The sequence below is a fragment of the Aythya fuligula genome, chromosome 3 (genome assembly GCF_009819795.1).
Source record: "Aythya fuligula isolate bAytFul2 chromosome 3, bAytFul2.pri, whole genome shotgun sequence".
NCBI lineage: Eukaryota > Metazoa > Chordata > Aves > Anseriformes > Anatidae > Aythya > Aythya fuligula.
The window spans coordinates 94,685,869-94,709,007 of NC_045561.1; the positions used below are offsets into that span (position 1 = coordinate 94,685,869).

The following is a 23,139-nucleotide window of genomic DNA, read 5'->3' on the forward strand; positions in this document are numbered from 1 at the left end:
GGCAAGTACACTTCTTTAATAATTGTTCACTATTTATTGGAGTTCTAGGTGATGTTTTGACCTTGAACCACACAAGTCATGCTCTAATTTGTCAATCTAGAATTCTATATTCTGAAATGTAAACAACTTCTTTTGTAAATTTGACTTCTCTTCCTGCAATCTCTTAAGAAATGGTTTGTTTCCCTATAGCACAAAAAGAGTTTCTGCTTATCTAAAAGGATAATTGGATTGCTGCCCTGTTAAACAGAACATGCATATTATCACCATCATAACAAAAGTATAAAAATATTATCTTATTAATAAAAATAATTTTTCCTTATGACCCACTAAGACCCACTAACAGGTCAGGACCACAAGGTTACAATATAAGTTTGGGCTGCTTTTTTCTCCTTCTTATCAAGTATCAACACAGTTTTTTGAACTTATCTGCACACAGAACTAAAACAGATAACTGAATTAATCCTCTAAAAACAACTGAAAAGGGAATTTAAATCTGCAAAGGACAGGAATGTACAAAAGAGAAGATGAAAAGCAAAGACAACTCAATATCATTACACTTTAAATAAAGTTTTGCCCTCAGATAGTCAATAATAATTTAATATTGATAATTACTTAACATAGCTTCAGTGTCTTCTCTATGCAACTTTAAACTCCAAAGGATTACATAAGCTTTAAGAACATGTAGTTAATACCCAAATACCTTTTCTTACTGGGTTGGAGGCAAATATTTATATTGACACTTTCAAACCAGGGGAACAAGAAACTGTTTTTAGATTTGTTTCTCATTTTGGGACAAAAAAAAGAGTTTAATGTCTTCATATATACTATTTTGAAAATTATTTGTGCAGATATTTTTCATCTGCTGACATTTTCCTTTGTTTTCTGATCTTGCAGGGTGGTGGTTTGATGCATGTGGTCCTTCAAACCTCAATGGAATGTATTACCCATTACGACAGAACAACAACAAGTTCAACGGTATTAAGTGGTACTACTGGAAAGGTTCAGGATACTCTCTCAAAGCCACGACTATGATGATTCGACCAGCAGATTTTTAAATGCTTTTGCATTCTTATGTGAATTATGTATTGTATAGTCTTCAAAGACTTCATTTGCCAAGCATATAAACACATCTGCAACTTGTCTCATTTTCAAGCCCAGAAAACATGCGCTAATGTTCTGAAGGGATCAGTTCATTCCAATCCTTGAATTGCAATAGCCTTGATCCACTAAAGCTCATATTATTCAACTAGACACAAAGTCTAAAGCATCAACATGATATAACAGTTATTTGGCCAAATGACTGAATAAAAAGAATATCCAAGAAACTGTCAGACAACTGAAGGACTGTCTTTTACCGATCATTTATGTTATGTATGTGTTAGTAAATAACTGGAACTGTGAAAAATATCTAAACTAGTTTTAGCAATATGTATTTTGCCTCATCACTGAACTTCAAACATTACTCTAATATAAAACACTTAACTAGGTCTAGAACTATTTATCTGTGTGTCTGTTTGCCGTTATGTACATAGAAATTATATTCTGTAATTAGCTCAATACTGTAGTTATTACATTCTTTCCCCCATAACCTCCTGAACAATTTCTTACACTTATTCATTTTTTTCCCAACAACCTGTATTACTTTATTTAACAGAGGACAAATAGCGTTTAAGTACTTTGCATTTATTCTTGAGAAATACCATGTACAAAAACACCATTTCTTTCAATTTGCACGTATTACAGTCACTATCTTTAAGTTACAAAAATCCCTGCAAATTATAGTGTTTCTTTACATTGTTATGAAAATTGCACTTTTTATTACCTTGTCATTTACCTGTAAAATAACTGACCAGTGTTTTATAAACTGAGACAACAGCATTAACACCAGATGTCTAGTTGTCTATGACAATCAGTCATGGTGCCGTAGTCCATCTAAATATTTTGTAAAAATAACCTATCTTAAAAACCTTATACATGTTATTTGATGAAATTCAATTTATGCCTGTGACTTAAAGAAATAAGTTTTGATAAAAAAAAAAAGGGGGGGGGGGAAATCTGAAAGTTACCAAAGGTCATACTATAATTTTATTATTATTATTATTATTATTTTTACAGTAAGGTTCTCCCTCAAAATTTTTCATGAAGAAGGTAGGCCCTCAGTGTATTACACAATGTGAATAAATGACTCTACCAGGTAATTTTTGACTTTTTTTTTTTTTTATTACATAATTTAATTCTCATGCTTAGTCTTTGCTTTAAAGTAATAATTTTTATAAATTTTTAATTTCAGCAGCTGACTGAATTAGCTACAAGACCTCATACCATTAGCTAACATTCCTCATACCAAAACAAAGCAAAAAGCCCAGACACAAGATTTCTGGAGGCTTACATAATAAAAGGCATTGTATCTTAAAAATAGTAAATGATTTTGAGAAAGATGGACGTAAACTTTTCATTTCAAACTGGCAGTCATTAAAACTCTGTTGGAGTACCCTACCGTTTACAACACCACCATTCTTTGCTGAAAATATATACCAGCATCACTGAAGAGCATTAGAGACAAAAAATACTTCTAAATATTACTTCATGACCTGATTTTAAATAAACCCAATGAATGTAAATTAAGTCATCATCTGAAGGGTTGTACAGTACAATTTCAATATATTTAAGATTACTCTAAGTAATTTATTTTTTCTCGTAGGAAACTTGTAAAGATACACCAAATTAAAAAGAATACTTCACAAAATTACTTTCATGAATTTCTACATGTCTTTAGTCTGGCAGAAGACTACCAATATAGTAAAGGGTTTGAAGCACATGATGTACAAAGAGAGCTTGGGAGAGAAAGCCTTTTTTCTTCAGCCTGGACAAGACAAGAAAAAAGGGAGACCTTACTGTTCATAACATCCTGACACAGAAGACGGAGGCAGACCCTACCTGTAGGTGCACTGCAGTGGAACAATAAGCAATGAACACAAATTAGAATTTGGGAAATTCCACTTAGATAGTTGGATTTTTATTTATTAGCATGAAGGTGGACCTGAAAAATCCCTTAGTATCCTGATCTAATTAGATCTGCTTGGAGCTGGGTACTAAAACCGTCACAGGTACTTTCTGGCTTAAGATATTTTATGATTACATGAAATTGAATAGAAATAGCATATTTCCTCCTCCATCGCATTTAATCAGATAAATAAAATACTCCCAACATTTCTGATAGTAAGTATATATAATCCAATAATAATCCAGTCCAATAGTCTAAAAAGGCTTCTTAAAAATTGTGATTGAATCTTGTACAATATGAATACTTACCTAGCAAAGAAAAATAATACTAACTTCTGGTTGATAATAACTTCCATTATTTTAATAAGAAAACATGATAGAATGGCTACTCTAGCCATTCTACGATAGAAAGTGCATGGCTACTTTCAATTTGCTGGGAAAAGAAAAAGTTTTTATAAAGCAAAAGGCTCTTTCTGATGACTATTCCAGGAAAATGATTAATGATACTGTGATAGACATTTAACAGATCAATTGTTAAATGATTTTTTAACATGGAGTTCATCATCAACATGAATATAAAATTATAGAGTGAATCTGTTTTAAATGATCTCATTATCTAAATGAGACTGCATGGATTAAGCTGCAAACAGCAAAGTGAAGTGAGAGGAGGGCAATTCAGACTGAATGCAATAGGAAAAAGAAGGCTGCAACCATTCCTTTGGTTTAATACAAATAATTAAAACACAGTGATAATATAACTCCCTTTAGATTCCTTCCTGTAATCTAAAAATAACCAGTACATAAAAGTAGAATGCCCTTCCATTTTCTCTAATGCTCGTTAGGAAGCAGAGAAGAAATAACAAGAAAAGAAAGGTAAACTCCATTCATACTCAAACAAAAATTCTATCTTTAAATATGAGGTATCTACACTATCTACAGTAAAACACAATAATGACCCAAGAATGGAAAGATGACAGAAATATCACTTTCAACACCGACTCTGTTTGCTGAAGAAGCACCCTGCAAACAAGTTTCTCAGCACAACCATGCCTCCTCCATTTTATCTCCTCATCATCTCTCCACTCCTCCTAGATCTACATTGGGAACAAAAACTAAACAGAATCTAAAAAACAACACCAGCAGGAATCATTTCCCAAGAATGCTATTTGAGTTGTTACTGATAGCATACTTGGTTATTAGACAAGGTTGTCTGAGAAGAAACTCAAAGCAGCTTGATCTGAAGTACTGCGGTAGGGTGGTTTTTTGTTTGTTTGTTTGTTTTTTGGTACAAATGCAGAAAAAAAAAAAAGGACATGCTTATTTCTTTTTCACATGAAGCATTGCCATTAAAGTATTTGTTATATTAAAAGTTTGCTTCCCCCCTTTAGGGAAAAAATACTACTTTATAATGAACGATTAATTTCTTGGGACTTGTTTCAGAAAAAAAAAGTTACAGTTTCTCTTCACTTTGGGAAATTATAGCTTAAAATCATGGAGCTTAAAATCAAGTCTTCGTCTTGAACAAGTCAATTTACATAAACTATGGATTTAGATGGAAAGTTAAAAATGACTCCTTAACAGTCAGTACAACTATGGTAAAAATAAAGTTCAACCTCCATTAAATGTTCTGTCCTCAAAACCTGTAAGAAACTTTGAGAAACAAGTAACAGATAAGAATATATTTATCTAGCTGCAGTGTAAGAGAAATTGTGAAACCTTTTTTGCAAAACTATTGGAGTGATCAATCAGCAACATGCTAGAGTATTTTAAATCCAAAATGAAATTAGCATTTAAACAGTTACAACACATGGAATGCAGATATTTAGATCTGCACAGATATACCATGCCTCCACAAACACGCTTTTGCGTTAGTTTGCAACTCAGTACTTGAGCTCAGTAATGATCATTAAAGAAGGGACAAATGCTTCATTTTACCTACTAACTAGTGCTAGAAGTCCACAGTAATTTTACATTCTGAAAACTATTTTCAGACTGAAAATATTGACACCATGATGTGACACATCTTCTCACTAGACAATAACATTCCTTTCCAGTATATATATGTGTGGGTAGAAATTAGATATGCCACAAGTAAATTAAAGTATATTTATATTTAGGCAAGATGTCAGTTTATTCCATTGTTAATTGGTGAATTGATCTTTTGCACCTTCTGTGTAACGTTTTGCATAAGTTTCAGAAGTTAGTTGTTATACACACTTCAAAAATTAGTAGATGAAGGAGAAAATAACTCCTTATAGTATATTCTTTAACAAATACGTTTTTTCTTCATAGCATTCATGATCATTATACCTTTGTATAGGGTCAATAATTTTTCAGATAAAAGTGTGTTTATAAGTTTAAAGGGCAATCAAACTTACAGGAGCTGCAGGGAAGTTGGATGAAAGTTCATATGGTTCCTCTGAGATCCAATGGCCAGCTTCCAAAGACCACAGAACCTAAAATAAGTGAAATCATATGCAGAACTTTTATAATTTCTAAAATAGCAAAATACTTGAATGTGTAATTAGAACCAGCAGTGCAGTTAAAATAGTTGGTCTGATATTTCATTTACCCAAACCAAATGATTCTCAATAAATAAATAAATAAATAAGAAAATCAAGCAATCTGAAAAGTACAAATTTTACAAATAAAACAAACCATTAAAATACCTGTTATATTTCTATACATGGCCACGTTCATTTTCAAGGATATTAGAAGAGTCAACTTTTTGCATTGTGATACCAGAATAAAATTTTTAAACAGGCAGTCAAAAGGGAAGAACATCAAAAATTGCCATATTATATCAGTTCTGATCTCTTGATTCAGTTCATTATTGAACTTCATTTTTCCAGCCTGTCAAGATCCCTCTTGGCACACCCATCAGGTGTATTAAACACTTCTCCCAATTTTGTATTATCTGAAAGTTTGTTGAAGCTGCCCTCTGTCCCATCAGCCAGATCATAAATGAAGATTTTGAACAATACTGGACTTATTATCAACTCCTACAACTGTCTGGGATTATGAAATTATTATTTATACTACATGTCAGCCTGCAATGATGAATAGCTCTGATTCTGTTAGGTATCCTCCTCTGCCAACTGTACATTATAGATCACAAAAAAGGTTGCTAACAGAGCAGAGTACTGACTGTCGAGAAACTACATGATCATTTGTGTTCAGCCGAGCTCCAAAATCCTGGATGGACATGATCCTTGCAGACTTGTGATCCTGACACTGGACAACTTTCAGACTTCTGTTCCCATCAGGGCCATCACAAAATGGATAATCAAAGAGTACTTCAAATGTTCAGGGATATCTTTGCCTACATAGGGACTCCTCATTTTTACATATTGAAAACTGAAATATTTCCTCTGCCTGTCACAGAAATGATTTTCTATTGTTACGATGAGCAAATGAACATAGTGTTTGAACTATGATCTTACTCTAAGTGTCTTTTATATACTACTTCAAATAGGTGTATTTTCAACTTCTGAAGTGTACTTTTCAAAAAAAAAAAAAAAATCTAAAAATATTCCATCCAGCACTTTCTGTAGGTTGATTTTCTATGCCATTCTTGAAAAAAAAAAAAAAAATCATTATAAATTGCAGCTGGTAGACCATCTATAATTTTAAATCCTCATAAGGAGTGTTCAGAGACTCGCTTAACTGGTAAATGCATCATCCTTATGGGACCAAAGTTCCTACCATGGGGCTGCCCATAAGTCATATAAAAGATGTTTTGCTGCTAATTTCTAGATAGTTTAAATTCTGAAAGACGTTGATCAACCTCTGTTAATCATGAGTTTATTCTCCTCAATGACTTCATGAGTGTGAACTGAGCCATATAGTTTCCCACATATGTAAAAGACTGGTAAGCTCTTTGGAAGTTTTCCACAATCACACAATTCAATAACTTTCTCCTTTTACAGATATTTGAACTTTGCAAGGTACTTCCTGTAATTATCACTTGGCAAGACTTCATTGAGTCAAAAAAGCATCATTACCCACCAGTGACAGACAGCAGAGTTCATACACTCAACCTTAAAAACATATGCACCCAATACCTTGCTGCTCCTACAGCAACAGGTAGTATTAAGTTAACAAGAGGTATATATGTACAATCTCCAAAATGGTATACATGAATTTTGTTAGAAAGTAAATCTCTATATTTAGGATCATTTACCTCTTGCAATCACATTTTGCCTATATGGTTCTCCAGACTTTTCAAATATATTATGTCTGTTTCTCACTGTTACCGTAGCCATCCACCACTGTTGCCATTATTCACCTTAGAACAATCTGAATTTCACCAGTACATGAAAGTACCATCATGCTCGATTCACAGCTTTTTTTTGTTTGTTTGTTTGTTTGTTTTGTTTGCCAAAAAATTATTTTGGATAAAGTTGTTTTTAAATCCATATATTATTAGTTTTCATTTAAATTACTTTATTCATAAAACTTCATAAGCAGTATTGTGAGATGTTCCCTTGGACAAAAATTGGCATAATACATAATAAGCATGATATGTTTATCCTTTACTATGTTACAGATCACAAAATGAAACAAGATTATAAACTAAACAGACTGATAATAAGCTATTAATGTAAATCTTATTTTCCCACATACAATTCTGTATGTGGGAAAAAGTCCATCTCTTAACTTTCCATAAAGAGTTCTTTTGCCCATATTCTTGCGCTACTGGAAGCAAAATGCAAACAATTTAGAAAGCAATCTTAGCATTATCAGAAACAAATTCTATAGTCTGTCGTCTGAAGTAGCTTTTGCTTGACAACTTTCAGGGGAACCAGCAATCTCTTATGAAAACTGCTGCAAAAGCTGATGCTTTGTGTAATATGGAAAATAGTATTTACTTGAGTGAGGAGCAGAGGTGTTCATTTTTGTGGGCTGTTGTTAGTGGACAGCAATTTTTTGTTGATAATGAAAAGTGGCGTATCTTCATACTTATTGTTGAACTTCATTATTACAAAACCAAAAGATATTATGTTTACTTTTATAAGACATAAAACTAAATATTTGAAAATGCAACAGCTGTACAGAGAAAATAATTTTTATAGCTATTATAGCATACCAAGCCTAAACATCAGTTAAGTACATTAATAAGTCAATCAACTTTAAAATAATTCTAAATGTAATGCATTGCTGTGTTTAGCCAAGTAAAGTGCAACAACTTACTAAAAACCATTCAATTAAGACGGCAACTTAAGATTTTAAGTTATAAATTTTAAAATGATACTTTTGTATACTTTTACAATTACTTGTTTACAATTTACAATGACATTATTGAAATCTGTTAGCTATACACTTATAGCTGTGTACATTTATTGCAAATAAACCTGTTAATCCAAGCCAGTTCTTTTAATGACAATATAAATCAACTTTAACTGAACCAAGAAAACTGCAAATTTTAGAGAAAATCTTAGAGATGTGCTGCATGAAAATAATTTTTTCACAAATAATCTTGAGCCAAGACAGATGTACCATATTCTATAACATGAACATCATGTCCGTATAGCACCAAAATGATGTTTGTACCAAGAGTAATTGGCAAACAAAACAAATAGATTAAAACATAAACCCAAAAGATTAGTTATGATTAAGTAATCCCATTTCATTTTCCAGGCCAATTTTACAGTAATAACGTCTATCAATCCTTGTAGTATTTACAGAATTTTGTTTAGAATTGAATTTTGTTTATCTTAACAGAAGATGGATTAATGCTTGTCTATCATGGCTCTGGAATTGAGTACAAAGGAATCATATCTACTTTCCTAGATAAAAAGTAAATTAGATACAGGGTTCATGAGCAGGTCCTGCAGTAAATTAAGTCACCACTCACTACAATATTCAGTTTTCAGTGACACAAAAGCAAGAACTCTCCATTTTCAGTTGCTAAAAATTTGTTTTTGACTGCAGCAAAGACCAGTTTTCAACCACTGTATTTTCATTGCAATAGGAAAAAAATGCTTCAAATTCATGTAGGGCAAAACCAAGTGATGATTTATAATATTATTCTTGAGAAAACTGCTTTTTATTGTTAAGCCATTATGTGTTCTTATTCAACTGTTCCTTCAGTAGTGGAAAGGAATTAAGAAAAGTTGTAATACTTAAAAATATAAGTGTATATATTGAAAAGAAAGAGCTGTAGAGAAGTTTTCTAATACACGGTTACAAAATAAAATGTAACTTAAAAAGTTATGGTAAAGCAGCACAGCATATCCACGTGTGCTGGATATAGAAATATTGGAAGTTATGAAAGAATAAGTAATAACATCTGACACATACTTAATTTCAATGGTAGTAGAAGGCAGTCTTGCTGATTAGAGAACACAAGAAAGGAGGAAATGAGGGAAGAAGAAAGTGGAAAGGCATGATTTATTCTGTGGACTTCTTATACTCTTAAAAAATGTTTCCCTTTACTTTGATTAAAAAGAGTCTGGAATCCAATCTTCTATTACCTAATTTGATTTTCTTTTCTTTTTTTTTTTTTTTTCTTTCTTTTTTTTTTTTTTTAATCAAGCATGGACTATTTTATTTAACTCAGTAGCAGGCAACTTGTATGGCATGGAACATCATGAAGTGTCCTGCAGGTTTTAGAGCTACAAGGTCAGCATTGCTGCCAAATTTTCCTCAGCAAATCAGGTTGTTCTCTTATCCACACCATATAGGAAAATTTATGTCAAACATTAAGTTCTTAAGTGTCTGAAAACAATGTTTGACTAGTCATTATTTAAGGCCTCCCACTAGCACACTGAATCATCTTATCTTATATACTTGAATAATTCATCTTGAAATATATGTAAAGGAAGTACTAAAAAGATTAAATGCCTAATGATAAATTTGATAGCTCTCCAACAATTGTATTTAAAAAGACCATCTTAAGATTTTTCAGGGAAAAAAAAAAAAAAAAAGAAAAAGCAGGCTAAATTCTCCCTTTATGTTACAAGTCAAAAGGCAATGAAAAAAGAAAAAAGAAGAAAAGAAAATAAAAAAAAAGAAAAAAAAAGAATATTCCAGTTAGTTTAAATTTTAAGGAAGGTCTTCTGCAAGACAATTACCTCTGTCGAAAAAAATGTCTTGTTTTAAAAGTACTAATGATTTCTCCAAACAGACCGATTATTTTAAGAATCCAATCTCAAGCATTTTACCAATGAGAGTACTTATGGTAGGATTAGCTACAGTATAGAAAGGCATTTAAAGGATTGAGTGTTTTAGTATTATAAAAAGGAAAAGATTATTTTGCTTAAATGGAATTCCCATGACTCGTTTTCTGCAGAAATCCTCATAGTTCCTTTGATTAAAGTGTTCAGTCAACTACTCTGGGTAAAAAGATGGAAAAGCTATGCAAACAATTAGAAATAAGACAAGAATTGTCATATGTCATAAGGCATATTTTTAACCAGATTGTCTAGTTAGACCCCTTTTCTCAAGTTTGTTCTTAACACAGCCAAAGATGGTCTTTTTTTTCCCCAAAAAGACACACTGTTGGCTCATTAGGATGACCTAAGGTACAATACCTTTTTTTCAATGGAAAATTAATTATCAAAAGCTTCAACTTCTTAAAATCTCAAAGGATACCATAACAGCTTCTTTAAGATATATAATATATAGGAGAAGCTTTTTTTTTTTTTTTTTTTTAACATGAGTAAGTGCCATACATCGTGAAAACAAAAAGGTAATAGATCATTTTGTTTTCAGCCCAACAAAAAATTTTTAAATAATTTATTAAAAAGAAAAAGAAAAAGAAGAAAAATAATAAATAAGTTATTCTACAACTCTCTACTGTAGATGAATTTATACTTCCATGTAACTTCCAACATTAAAGTTTTACAGATCTGGAAACATGAGGAAAGGTGAAGACTTGCCTTCTGTTATGCCAGATTAACTGGCTTGCAGTGGATCTCTATAATCATAGTGAGCAATTGAGATGGTTTGATCCTGACTGGCAGGTAAGCCCCCATCCAGTTGCTGCTCAGTCTCCAGCCCGCAGCAAGATGGGGGAGAGAATCAGAAGGGTAAATGCAAGAAAAAAACATCATAAGTCAAGATAAAGACAGTTTAGTAAGTGAAGAAGAAAAAAAGAAGTAAAAAAAAAAATAATCAAAAACAAGCGCTGCAAAAGTACAAGTTATGCATGAGCATGTTGATGCCCAGACAGTCTGAGCAATATCTACTTTGGGAAAACTTCCCCCCAGCTGAGCATGACATTATACATGTATGGCATGGAATATCCATTTGGTCAGGCTGGGTCAGCTTTCTTGGCCTCTTTGCTCCGAAACTACACGTTGGTGGGGATAACTGAAAAGCCAGAGAAGGCCTTAATGCTGTGCAAGCACTGTTCAGTTAAAACACTGTTGTGTTACCAACACTGCCTTGGTCACCAGTCTAAAACACAACACCATATGGGCTGCGATGAGGAAAATTACATAATTCCACCCAAGCTAAACCCAGTACAGCAATTCATGATTATCTTCTCTTTACAGTAACAGTCTGGTAACTTTATGTGGTAGTCCACAAGAAATTTTGAGGAAATACAATGTTTATTTGATCTGGGCATCTGGGAATTATTTCTGTAAATTACAAAATGTCCAAACTACTCATCTACGACGTTTCCTTTATTTTTTTTTTTTTTAAACAAAACCAAACAAAACAAAACGTTTTCCCACAATGCAGCAAAATATCTAATAACTTCCTCTTATTTTTATTAACCAGTTCTGAACACAATACATATTTAAGGACAAAATAGAAATGTATTAAAATAGTACACAAAAATTCAAACTGAATAAAATAACTTGGCTAACATTGAGCAGAGATGCTTTGTTTATCCTCTAATCTGTCCAAAATAATGCATTTGTCATGAGATGAAGAGTCTTCAAGCATTTCTAAAATATACACTGAAGTGCAGTACACAAATACAGTGGTTAGAATAAGTACTGAAAGACAGTATTCAGGGTAATGCAGAGCTTCAAACAGACGAGTTACCTCTAATTGAGCAAACTCTTTATGGAAACTTGAGTATCTGAACACTGCACATAGCGTGGACATAAACATGGTTGATATTTCAGCTATACAAAATAAATTAAACTTATTTTGTACTAAAAATGTATATTTCTTACCCATTCATAAGAAACAATCCAACATCCCCGAGCAATTCCCAACATAATATTCAAGGTACGACGAGGACTCCCTGTAACTACATGACTTGTTGTTTCACATACAACATCTGAGAACAAGAAGTCTCCAAGTTTGTTCACCACCTGAATTACTGTATTTTGTTCCCTAAAAAGAACAGAAGGAAAAGAAGACATGTTGAATGGATATGTACGATAATACAAGCATATATGCACAAAACAAATTAACTCAAGTTTTCTTACATGTCCACCTCTTTTCTTTCCTCACCAATCATTTCTTATCCTTTTACCCTTCAGACTCTATCCATTTACTAATCCAAAATTTATTAGCCTTTCCACAGAATCCAAACAGACCTTTTTTTTTTTTTTTTGTCAGCACACAATCATATCTACTTGCATATCAAAGCTCTTTTGTACCCCACATCTATCTCGTTTGTTTAAATGAAAGCTTTTTGAGTTAGGAATTATCTAACATACTGTTTGTGTATAATGCCCAGTACAACAGAGCTTTGTTCTTGGTTGCTTCTGCAGTACTATCAAAAAAGTGTTAGTAAGAAATGTAAACAGTTAGACACAGCACTCTTCAGAGGATGTCATTAGGAAGTATCAGATTTTCATCATTTGAATAAAATGCTATGTTTAAATTTAGAGAGAAGTCTTAAAGTTCTCTCTTGCTACCTACACTGTATCTGAGTCGATATTTCAATTAAAAATACAGTTACCCTTAAATAAAACTGCCACCTTATGGACTGTGTATAAAATACAGAATGGCCACCTACAAGTGGAATTTTAAGTTGAGTTCTCTACATAGCTACACTGAAGCACATGAATATGTCATCATGAAAACAGTGAGATCTTGGTATCTCTAGAGAAAAGCTGTTGCATAAGAACATACTGTTCTCATTTGTGATCATTGTTATAAATGAACAGTAAAGATCTGCAGAGAAAAGCCTGGTTCCAGTGCCTTCTCTATTCGCCTCAGCTGACTTCTTGGAAATGTCTATGGCATGCTACTTAAGACAAAAATTTAAGCACAACCTTGAACAAAGTCTTATGTATCTCAGTGATGATCTTCTAAGGTAAAACATTTAAATTAATTACTGACATAACACAAGCAGTCAGAACATCTCCTGAAGACTCTGGGATTGCTTCATTCTCACTACATTTCACTTCACAGAAAGTAATTCAATTGTAATTCCCCAAATATCCCAGCTAAAGCAAATACTACTTAGAGTAATTCTAACAAAACTTGTGAAACATTCTTCACAAAGAAGGCAGCAATTTGCTTTGTTGATTTTTTTTTTCCCCCAAGAAATTTCAAACAAATAAAGGAATAGTAAAAACAAACTGGATAGCTAATTATCTTCATACAAGTCAAAAGTGTACATGGACACACTTAGAAATGGAACCACTGATTAACTGCCTAAATCCTGCCACTGGTTACTGTGAACTCTGGCCTTGGCTATGTGCATAATATCTTTTAAGTTACACTGAAAACTCACTAGTTTATATATTGGTCAGCTGAAAAAAACTTCCAATAAGAAAAAAACAACTGGATGCAAATTTACAGCAAAATTTCACTGAATTTGGGACTGAGAAAAACAAGAAGCTACTGGCTGTGAGCAGCATTTAATATCATCACAAAACCCAATGCCATGAAACCACTGAATTCATGCATCTTGACATTTAATTTCAAAGGAACTACTTTTGTAGCTGTAGTTACTGAGTAGTAGAATGGGATTTTGGCCACTGGGCTGTCCTTTGGAAGACTATTTTCTACTTTTTAGTTCTTTCAGAAACATGTCTTTCCTTCCACCTGCTTACAGGTTGATGAATCCCTACAACTGTACAGTGCCAAAAGCACAATCTTAATGAAAAAGTTCTGAAGAACAGCAATTTTTAATCACCAGATACTTTCATTTTATGAAATAGTATTATATTTTTAATTTATTTAATTTACTTATTTTTAGAAAAGTCAACATATGTTAACAGAAAATAAATAACATTAATGACCTCTTTCAACAAAAGAAATTTTCTCCCCAGCTGCCAGGATCTGTTCTCTTCTTTGAGGCACATCACAGCCTCTGTTTTCAACTACCCTTTTCTGCACTGGAGTTATTATCTTTCCCCCCCTTGCAGTGATCCTGTACTGCATGACTAGCAAAGTATATTTACAGTCTTGGTGTTATCTGCATCCACTCACATTAAATACAAGGAAAATACTACTACCATTTTGCCTTTCTGACCTATATAGTAGTATATTTGTTAATTGCTATTGACAACCATTTACAAAGAATTTCTAAAAGTACAGCCACTAAGTGCTGTTTCTGAGTGCTTGCTATGCAACTGTCATGATTTAATTACTTCAATCCTGAAACAGATTTGAGGGTAGTAGAAATATCCTGAGTTTTGAAAAACAATTTTAAAAACTGTAAGCAAATATAGTATAAAATATGGAATTGTGTTTTTCTTGGATATCTTTATGCTTTAAGAGTTTTAAGAGAATGATAAGAGCATGCCAGAAAAATATTAACTCTTCCCAAATATGCAGTGGCAGCTGCTTCTAATGTTTTGAAACTAAGTGGCTAAAAAGCCTGGAATGGCTTTTCAGCAACTTTCTTCAGCAACTATTTATATAAAAGAAAACATTTTAAACTGATGTTTCAAATAGTCTTTTAAAATTATTATTATTTTTTAATTTTTATTTTTTTTTTAGAGAAATAGAGCATATGGGGAAAAGGCTAAGTCTTGGCCTAGGAGTCTGAATCCTTCACTACATAAAACTCTAATTTTCATGTTTCAGAAAAATTCAAAACTTGGTTAATATTATGATTTTACAACTCTGAAACCCTGTTGAGCTCACCTATGGAACGATTCAGTCTGCACCATAAGAACACTAACACACATACGTCCCTACACAAAGTAGATAGCAATGACACACATAGGTATGCATGTGCCAGAATAACAGAATAAAATTTTAACGCATGTCTAAAAGATGATTTTCATTTTTTATAGGCATCAAAAGATTATCAACACTTAAGTTTAACTGCATGCTGACTAAAGAGTCAAAACGTTTAATACTTACTCAGAAGACATACTCGTCATAACTAGTGTTCTTGTTGGCTAAAGATATGAAAGAAACAGGAAAACATCAAAAATATGAAAAGGTTTATCCTTTGGAAAAAACACTTAAATTAGAAACTTTCCCATTAAAAGGATTAAAGTTCATAATTACAGTACAATGTGTGGAAGAGGCTGTACTAATCAACACATATATTAAAAACATTAAACTTTAAGGAGACAGAAAAAAAAGGAAACCTCTTCATCATATCTGGTATCAAAGCATCCAGCAGCAGAAAACAAGAATAGAATTTTCCATCCAAAAAAAAGTGAAGGATTTCTAGTCTAGCATGCTACAAAAAAAAAAAAAAAAAAAAAAAAGGAAAAGAAGAAGGCAGCTGAACTTCAACAAAGAAACCCTGTAATTTAAAATGATTCCAGTTTCTTCCAAAAGACAGGAAGAAACTGGCTGAGATGTTGAAGAAACAAGATTATATTTATTTTAAAGTATAATTCTAATATATGTTCTTTTGCTCTCAAATCAAGCCTAATGAATAAAAGTTGACCAAATAATAGCATAACAAGGCATATTCAAAGATTACAGCAAGCCTTAAAACAGCAAAACAGGCATCTTAAAAAGTATTGTCTCAACAGATTCCCCTAGTTTATGTGCAAAGAGTATTTGTCCCACACATTTTAAATAAGCATTTTATGAGTTAGAATTAAAGAAAGCAGACAAAAAAGAAGTATCCTTCAGTTGTCAGTGATAAATATGAAAGTCTTTAGCATGCACAAAGGTAGGACAGAACAGTCTTGGAGACATGCATAACTGAACATAAGATGATCATCAAAACATAACATGGTCAACAACATAATCATGTAAGAGGAGAGTTTGAAATCATGGCTAAGACCTATGTAACTATAAATACAATTATGCGACTAGGTAAGCTATGTAACTACATAAACATGCACAAGTATGTATACATAAACATTTTAATTTTGCAGAAAAAGTAGTTCGATTGACTTTTGTATAATAATTTCAAAACAACTCTATTTTTCAAAATCAATATATGAATTTGGTATTATTTCTCTAGACATCTACCACTCCATAAGAAATAATCATTCCCCTTTTAATTCCCCAATGTATTACCACAACCGCAAGGTGTAAGCTCCCAAAGTCCCTGCTAAAAAATTCAGAGCTTCAGACCTTTAATTCTATGTTTCAATCAGAGTTAGAGCAAAAAATAATATAGTATTGCAACAATATAGAAATATAGTATTATAGTAACAATATTAATCTTTCAATCATAATGATATAAATCCCAGAACTGAGTTTAAATACTGAAATTTTGTATACAAGTAAGGGTTCTTGTGGCAGAAGGACTGCAGTATTGGGCACTGTACAGAACATGTTTGGTTATATGATTTAAGTCAGATGTGGGGCAACACTTTACAGTAGTCTTAATACATGTTGTTGAATTTACTTTATGGGATTCTGGAATACAAGGGACAAAACATGGCTTCAAAACAAGATTTTACTTTTCTCCAGTCCTTCTGTGCTGAAAACCTCATCTATGTCAAATACGCATGCTTCAGTGTAGGTATGCTTCAGCATGACCATAATCTCCTTCAGTATTTGAAGCCAAGCCTCACTACCATCTGAATGAAGCTCTTTGGCTAGAGGTCTGCAGTTAAATCCACACAAAACAACTGCACTAGGTTCTTGGAGCCCTTGTATAGAACCAGCTCCAAAGTGAGATCACACAGTCACAGAATTTTAGGGGTTGGAAGGGATCTCAAGAGATCATTGGGTCCAACCCCCCTGCCAAAGCAGGTTCCCTAGAGATCCTGATGTGCTTGTTCAGAACATGCACAACAATACCTGTCCTCACAGCTTTTAATAAATGAAAAATCATGGAAACATTACTACTCAGACCACTGATTTTTCCAAAGCTGTGTTAAAAGAGTATCTATAAACCAAGGCCAGAGCAGTTGGAGATCCTACAGCTGCTTTTCAGGGCAGAGATGTTTTTTAACAGTTCCTTAAAACCTTATATCAGGGAAGTGAAAATACTGTGTTACATACTAACAGGGAAACCTGCAGCTTGTCCTGACACCACCCTGAAAAGTTTGCTTTTGAATTATAGCTTTTATGCTACACCATACAGCAAACGAAATGGTATAGTGAATATTCTGGTATAGTGAATATTCTAGTGAATGTTTTGTGAGTGCATCTCAGTGCAATTAAAAGACTAAAGAATTCAGAAAAAAATGCATACAGAAGATAGAAACTGGAATACATTTAATTCCTTCCAAACTATTATTTCATCTTCATTTAGAAATACATATTTCTGCAAGTTAGAGGTCATTTTCTAAACAGACAACATTTTGTTTTATTGCTTCAATAAGACAAGCAGTCCTCTTTAATACAGTTACCAAACAGAAAACTTCGCCAAACTATGTTTTAATTTTCAGTTGTACATTTTTCAAATTAATTGCTTTTTCCCCTCCCTTGCTATGCAATTTTTCTTCTATGTTATTTGTGTCTGTTTTATTTTCCATTTTGCTTTTATTGCAAAATGTTCTTTTGAGTTAGCATTGTCTTTTCTGACTAGCAAAAAGACATCTGGTGAGAATCATTATGAGTTCTAATGCACGTTTGAAGCAGGATTATTAACAAAACATTGAAAAAGATGGTATTAAGTTAACAGGCCCTTTTTATTTATAATTAGTCTCTGAATCTAGAGAAATTACATATCTGTACTCTAAATCAGAACACATTTCTGTCTGAATTGTTTTTTAGGTCTGGAATGCTGTCTGTATTATGAAATAGAAACCTATAGAACAGTTACATGTTTCACCTCTCCTTATATGTTTCTTAGGAATACAGCTGCATCAAGCATTTCTTTTTAGAATATGCCAACAATAAGATTTTTCCAAGTCCTCTTAAATGTGAAGCATGGAGCTCAGAGAAAGCAGTACTTGTTAATCATCCTTATACATAAAACCCAATGTGATACTTCCTGCATGTTAACTGGCTTACACCACAAAAGAGGCAGCCAACCTCAAACTGTGTTTTCTTGCTTTTAAGTTTATGCAGGTGCTTCTTGGAGCTGTAGGACGGTAAGAGAAAACCTTTTTTTTTTGTGCAACCCGCTTTTCAAAAAAAGTGAATTCAAATTTTGTTTCTTTAAGAATGTCATGAGATGCTTGCCATAAATGGCAAATGGACATTAAATATGTGTCTTCCTGGCCAATTCTTAAGAAGAACGTGCATTCAAGGTAAGAATTTACTTGATAGGATTAGTTTTACATTTGTGACTGTTACAAGTAACTCCAGCCTAAGTAAAACAGATCTCATTTTGTCTCTGAGTCAAGAATCCAGATCTTTTTTTTTTTTTTTTTTTTTTTTTTTTTTTCCAATAAAGGATATCAAGCAATAAGTACCACTCTTGAATTGCATTATGCCTTAACGTTGACAGGTTCTGAAAGAAACGAGCTTCAGCATACTCTCAAACTCAGGAGCATACTACAGTGTGGTGGAAAGAAAAGACCTTCACCTTCAGGAGTCAACAAGATACTTCCTTTGTGTGGTTTGGTCAATATGCTAGCAATAAAGGACTTTTTTTTTTTTTTGTAATGGAAGGCAGGGGAAAGAAGTTCATTCATATGCAAATAAAGTGCAAGGGAGAGAGCATTATGCAATCTGGTTTGTACTCTTCCAAGCCCTTTTTTCTTTGGCTATTGTAGCTCCATCAGATGGTTCTGAAATAGGTTCAGAACTCCTAGACATGCTTTTGATTTTTACAGCTGTATTCCAGGTGTCACTTTCTTCAGTCCTACCAGTACATTAGCTAAAAAACAGAGCCACATGTAGCATGGGAATATTCAAGAATTAGTTTAATTTCACTCTGTTTTTATCTAGGAAAGTTGTAATGAGAGAATCCAGAACTTTAAATCTGTTTTTAGAAATGCTCTCTATATTGTTCTACATTAATTTATTCTATTCTTGTAGTTGTGGCTCAGAGCTGAGAATAATTGGTAATTGTAGTGAATGATTACTATTCAGTAGTTTAAACAGCAATTATACAAAGCTATAATTTACTTTCTGGCTGACCTTCCTCCACTTATCAGTTCTTGATAATGATATCTTTTTAGTTTCCTCTGGCTGCAAACTGAGTTTCAACAGTAATCTCGACCAAAACCAAAACTCTGCTTTTGTCCTAAAGAGATGTGAAAAATGCACCCATCCTAGCCAAATCAATAATACTATGGGGAAAGATGGAAAAAAAACCCACCCACCACCACCATCAAAGCAGGCTATAACAAAGCAAAAAAATATAACAATGTGACAGGTGCCTGGGAATCAGGTTTCCCTCAATGCCAAAGATCAGAAAAAAAAAAAAAAGAAAAAAAGAAAAAAAAAAAAAAAAAGAGAAAGCCTGTAATCACAGACATGGGAATCCCCAGAACTTCTGATGGCAAGATTAAAGATGATCATTAGCTTGAGACTAGTGCTGCCACTTTACAACTAATCGACATTTTCAGTTTTCTACATGCATCCATAACAGCTAACACCCATATTTAAAACAAAAACAAACAAACAAAAAAACAAGCAAACAAACAAAACCCTGGGGCACACAGTGCTTCAGCAAAGGAAAGATATCACAGCAACTCAAGGGACAATTCTGCATTTCAAGGGGCAGGTTCATTTGGCTGTGATCACAAGCAAAGGCCGTGACTGACTTTTTCTGGCAGGTTAGTAACAGGGTAAGGGAATCATAGAATCATTTAGGTTGGAAAAGACCTCCAAGAGGTCTCATCAAGTCCAACCATTAACCTAGCACTCCCAAGTCTACCACTAAACCACATCCCTAAGCACCACATCTACACATCCTCTGAACACCTCCAGGAGAGCAGAGCAGAGAAGAGCAGCATAACATGATGCTCCTTTTTGGGAAGATGTTCCTTCCTACTCCTTTGACTGAAATGAATTGGGAAGCCTGGTTCTCTGAACCAGAAATTTCACAGTCAATCAACACGATTTGAAAAAAAAGCCAACAAGCAAGATTAGCATCTCTGCAGTGGTGTCCAAAATGCACAAACAGGAGTGATTCCCATTCTGATGGGAAGCCCAGTTTTTTCCAACAGGTAAATATGAAGGCTTGGCTCCCTGCTTGGCATTGCTCAGGAAAAGCAGCAGCCCAGTTCTCAAATGTCTTTTACTGGTAAAGTTTTGCCTCTACACTGTATACCATGAAACTTGAGAAAACATGGAGAGGCAGAGACAGAGAAGTTCAAGAAGTGGATGCTAAAAGGTGGAGAAAAGAATCTAAACAAAAATATACCTAACATAGAAAATTAAAGTTATGTTTAAGAAGTGAAGCCAAAGAAATTACAAGGCAGAAGAAAGAAAAACATGAGGCAAAACTGTTAATGAGAAAACTCATACATCCAAGCAGAAATATTTTAAAGACTACACTAAGGCATAAACATATTTGATCATTAGCAGCAAATAATTTCCAATGTGTACTCACTTTTCCAAATGATCTGTGAGAAAGTCAGGCACAGTTAATTTTCTTCTGCTGAAATTTTTAAGCACCCCAAAGGAACCCCTTTAAGATTCATAAATATAGTTTGTGTCCTTCTGTGAACAATTTCAACAATTTAAGCATGGTGTAAAAGTGAATGTGTTTCATCTGTTCAGACATTAAAGCTGCTTATGCTTTAATAACTGGATCTGATGAAGTGAACAATTTCTCCAGACACTTGAATTGTGACTGACAAAAAGAACTTAATAAAGCTTCAGCTGTGCCCTGACTGAGATTAAAAAAATACCAAAGGCAGTGGGCAACAATAGAGCAGCTTTGGTGAAAATTATGGTGTGATTTGTAAGCCCTCATCAGCCATCTGTTAGCCACCTTCTAGCCACCATCTGCTAGCCACCAAGGCACAAAGAAAAACAGTCCCATTGCAGATGGGATGTAGGGATGGAACTATATACTATTACTGTGAATGGCCACTGATTTCAGCATTTCTTATTCTACTAGCACAAAGTACATCTATTAAGGAGTAATGTGGTGCAAGATTTTTTTCTATTTATATATAAATAGAAATATATAAATATTATTATACCATTCAGGCTTCTTTGTGAATTCATTCTTAGTTCTACAAGGATGACACTGGTAATCCATATATAGCTTAATTTTGATGAAGAAAAGAATGGTAGTATTTGTTAATCTTAAACAAAACAAAACAAACACAAAACAAACAAACAAAAAACAACAACCTGAAGACATGTAAAATGCTAATGAAATGGAGTTTAGGAAGTATTTTGTTCGGATAGTTTTATGATAATTTTCAGTTCCATCAACTAAAGGATTTCCACCCTATACAGTCATAGCAGATACCAGTAAGTTTATTCAGGATATTCATTTTTCCAAGAGTTAAATTTACTTTTCTTCCTGGTGCTAAGAACGAAATCTTTGGCTGAATCTTTGCCAAATCAGCTGCAGTCCAGTGGGCTGTTTGGTTTTCTGGCATGACCATTATGACCCTAGTGTTAAATGTAACAGCATAACCCCAAACCAGAAAAGACCCATGATTTACCAGTAACTAGAGTTAGTCATGCCAAGCATACACATCTTCAGCAGTGAGGCATGCATGTCTCTAGCACTAAAGCAGAGAGTGTGTAGTCTCCTTTCTCACACAACATTTATGCACTCTTTCCCTCATGACATGAGTGAGAAAAGGAGTTACTTCGGTTTCTTGCTCCTAAGCCTCCCTTCCACCAACAAATTCAAGAATGCCATAGACTTTTAAGGAGAGAACATTGATGTATTTCAAACAACTTGGGACTCTAGGATTTTCTTCTCAGTGCATGCCCTTATTTTTTTTCTCATTTATTCTGGAGAAGGCTCTAGAACTACTTCCTAGTTGCCTAAAAGTATGTTCTGACTTTATGTAAGACTTTATTATTATTATTATTTGTCCAAAAATCATCATATCCATCAATCTTCTGAATAGAAGAATCACAAAGTTTTTTTTCCCTTATTTCATGAATAAAGTTCTGAAAAGGATCCAATACATAAATCTGTTGACTGGAAAGAAAGTTAGTGACTACTTTGTGTAAGAACCCGGGTGAATTCAGCTCTTGGATATTAATCACCATGATTGCCAAGATGACAAATTGCAAAGTCAACCATGACCTATATCACTGTCTTGGTACATGTTTCCAGTGTTCCAAACAGCAAAACCTACAAGGGTGAGAACAGCAGCTGCAAGTGTCCCTGTAAAAACAGGAAACACTCTAAACTTGAGTTGAGATGAGTTTGAACCTTTTGCCATAGAAAGGGAGTAACTTTAAAAGATGTGTTTTTTTTTTGTTTTGTTTTGTTTTGTTTTGTTTTTTGCTTTTTCCAAAGTGAGTAGTAGATCATAAGATTTCAGCAGATAGACCAGAAAAGCTAGCATGAAACCTGTCATAAATAGAATGATTTCTAAGGTCACAAGGCCTTAATGAGCAGGCCACCAGGTTCATCTGCAGATTTTCCTGGCAGGAAAAAAGTACTCACTCTAAGGTGCAGCAGCAGATGCCTGCAGTACAGCTTCTGTTCTGGAAGCCCTTGTCTAGATGTAGGAGATCTGTGGGGGATCAAATCACTAGATGGACAAAGTTCAGAACCAGAAATGCATTGCAAAGGTTGGGTGAAAGTACTCATGAGATTAAACATACAAACAAGACGTATAAAATATGCTCAAATCATGGGATACAAGAGTACACTTTACTGAACTATCTCCTGAAAATAAAAGCTTAAGCACTTCGTCAGTAAGTGCTAAGTCACCGTGGCAGTATTTTGAAAGTTTTGTTTTCCAGTTTTTACGAAGAATATTTTTTTTTTCAGCAATTTTAGCCATCTCATATTAA

General features: G+C 33.5%; 2 protein-coding genes across 5 annotated transcripts in view; one reads left to right on the plus strand and one right to left on the minus strand.

Moving 5' to 3' along the window:
• The window catches only part of ANGPT2 (angiopoietin 2), a 44,892-nt gene extending 42,694 nt beyond the window's left edge, over positions 1-2,198 (plus strand). For all 3 annotated transcript variants that reach the window (XM_032184374.1, XM_032184375.1, XM_032184376.1), the window contains one exon: positions 895-2,198. In XM_032184374.1, coding sequence (XP_032040265.1) covers positions 895-1,055 — 161 coding nt within the window. In that variant the 3' untranslated portion in view covers positions 1,056-2,198. The remainder of the gene's footprint in view (positions 1-894) is intronic.
• MCPH1 (microcephalin 1) overlaps positions 1-23,139 on the minus strand; it is a 127,561-nt gene that overhangs the window by 79,127 nt on the left and 25,295 nt on the right. The window contains exons 10-13 of one of the 2 annotated variants that reach the window (XM_032184373.1): positions 15,238-15,275; positions 12,138-12,300; positions 5,382-5,459; positions 2,706-2,863 (exon numbers count right to left, since the gene is read on the minus strand). In XM_032184373.1, coding sequence (XP_032040264.1) covers positions 2,789-2,863; positions 5,382-5,459; positions 12,138-12,300; positions 15,238-15,275 — 354 coding nt within the window. In that variant the 3' untranslated portion in view covers positions 2,706-2,788. Of the gene's footprint in view, positions 1-2,705; positions 2,864-5,381; positions 5,460-12,137; positions 12,301-15,237; positions 15,276-23,139 lie in introns of those variants that run through there. The other variant, XM_032184372.1, reaches the window with a different exon arrangement.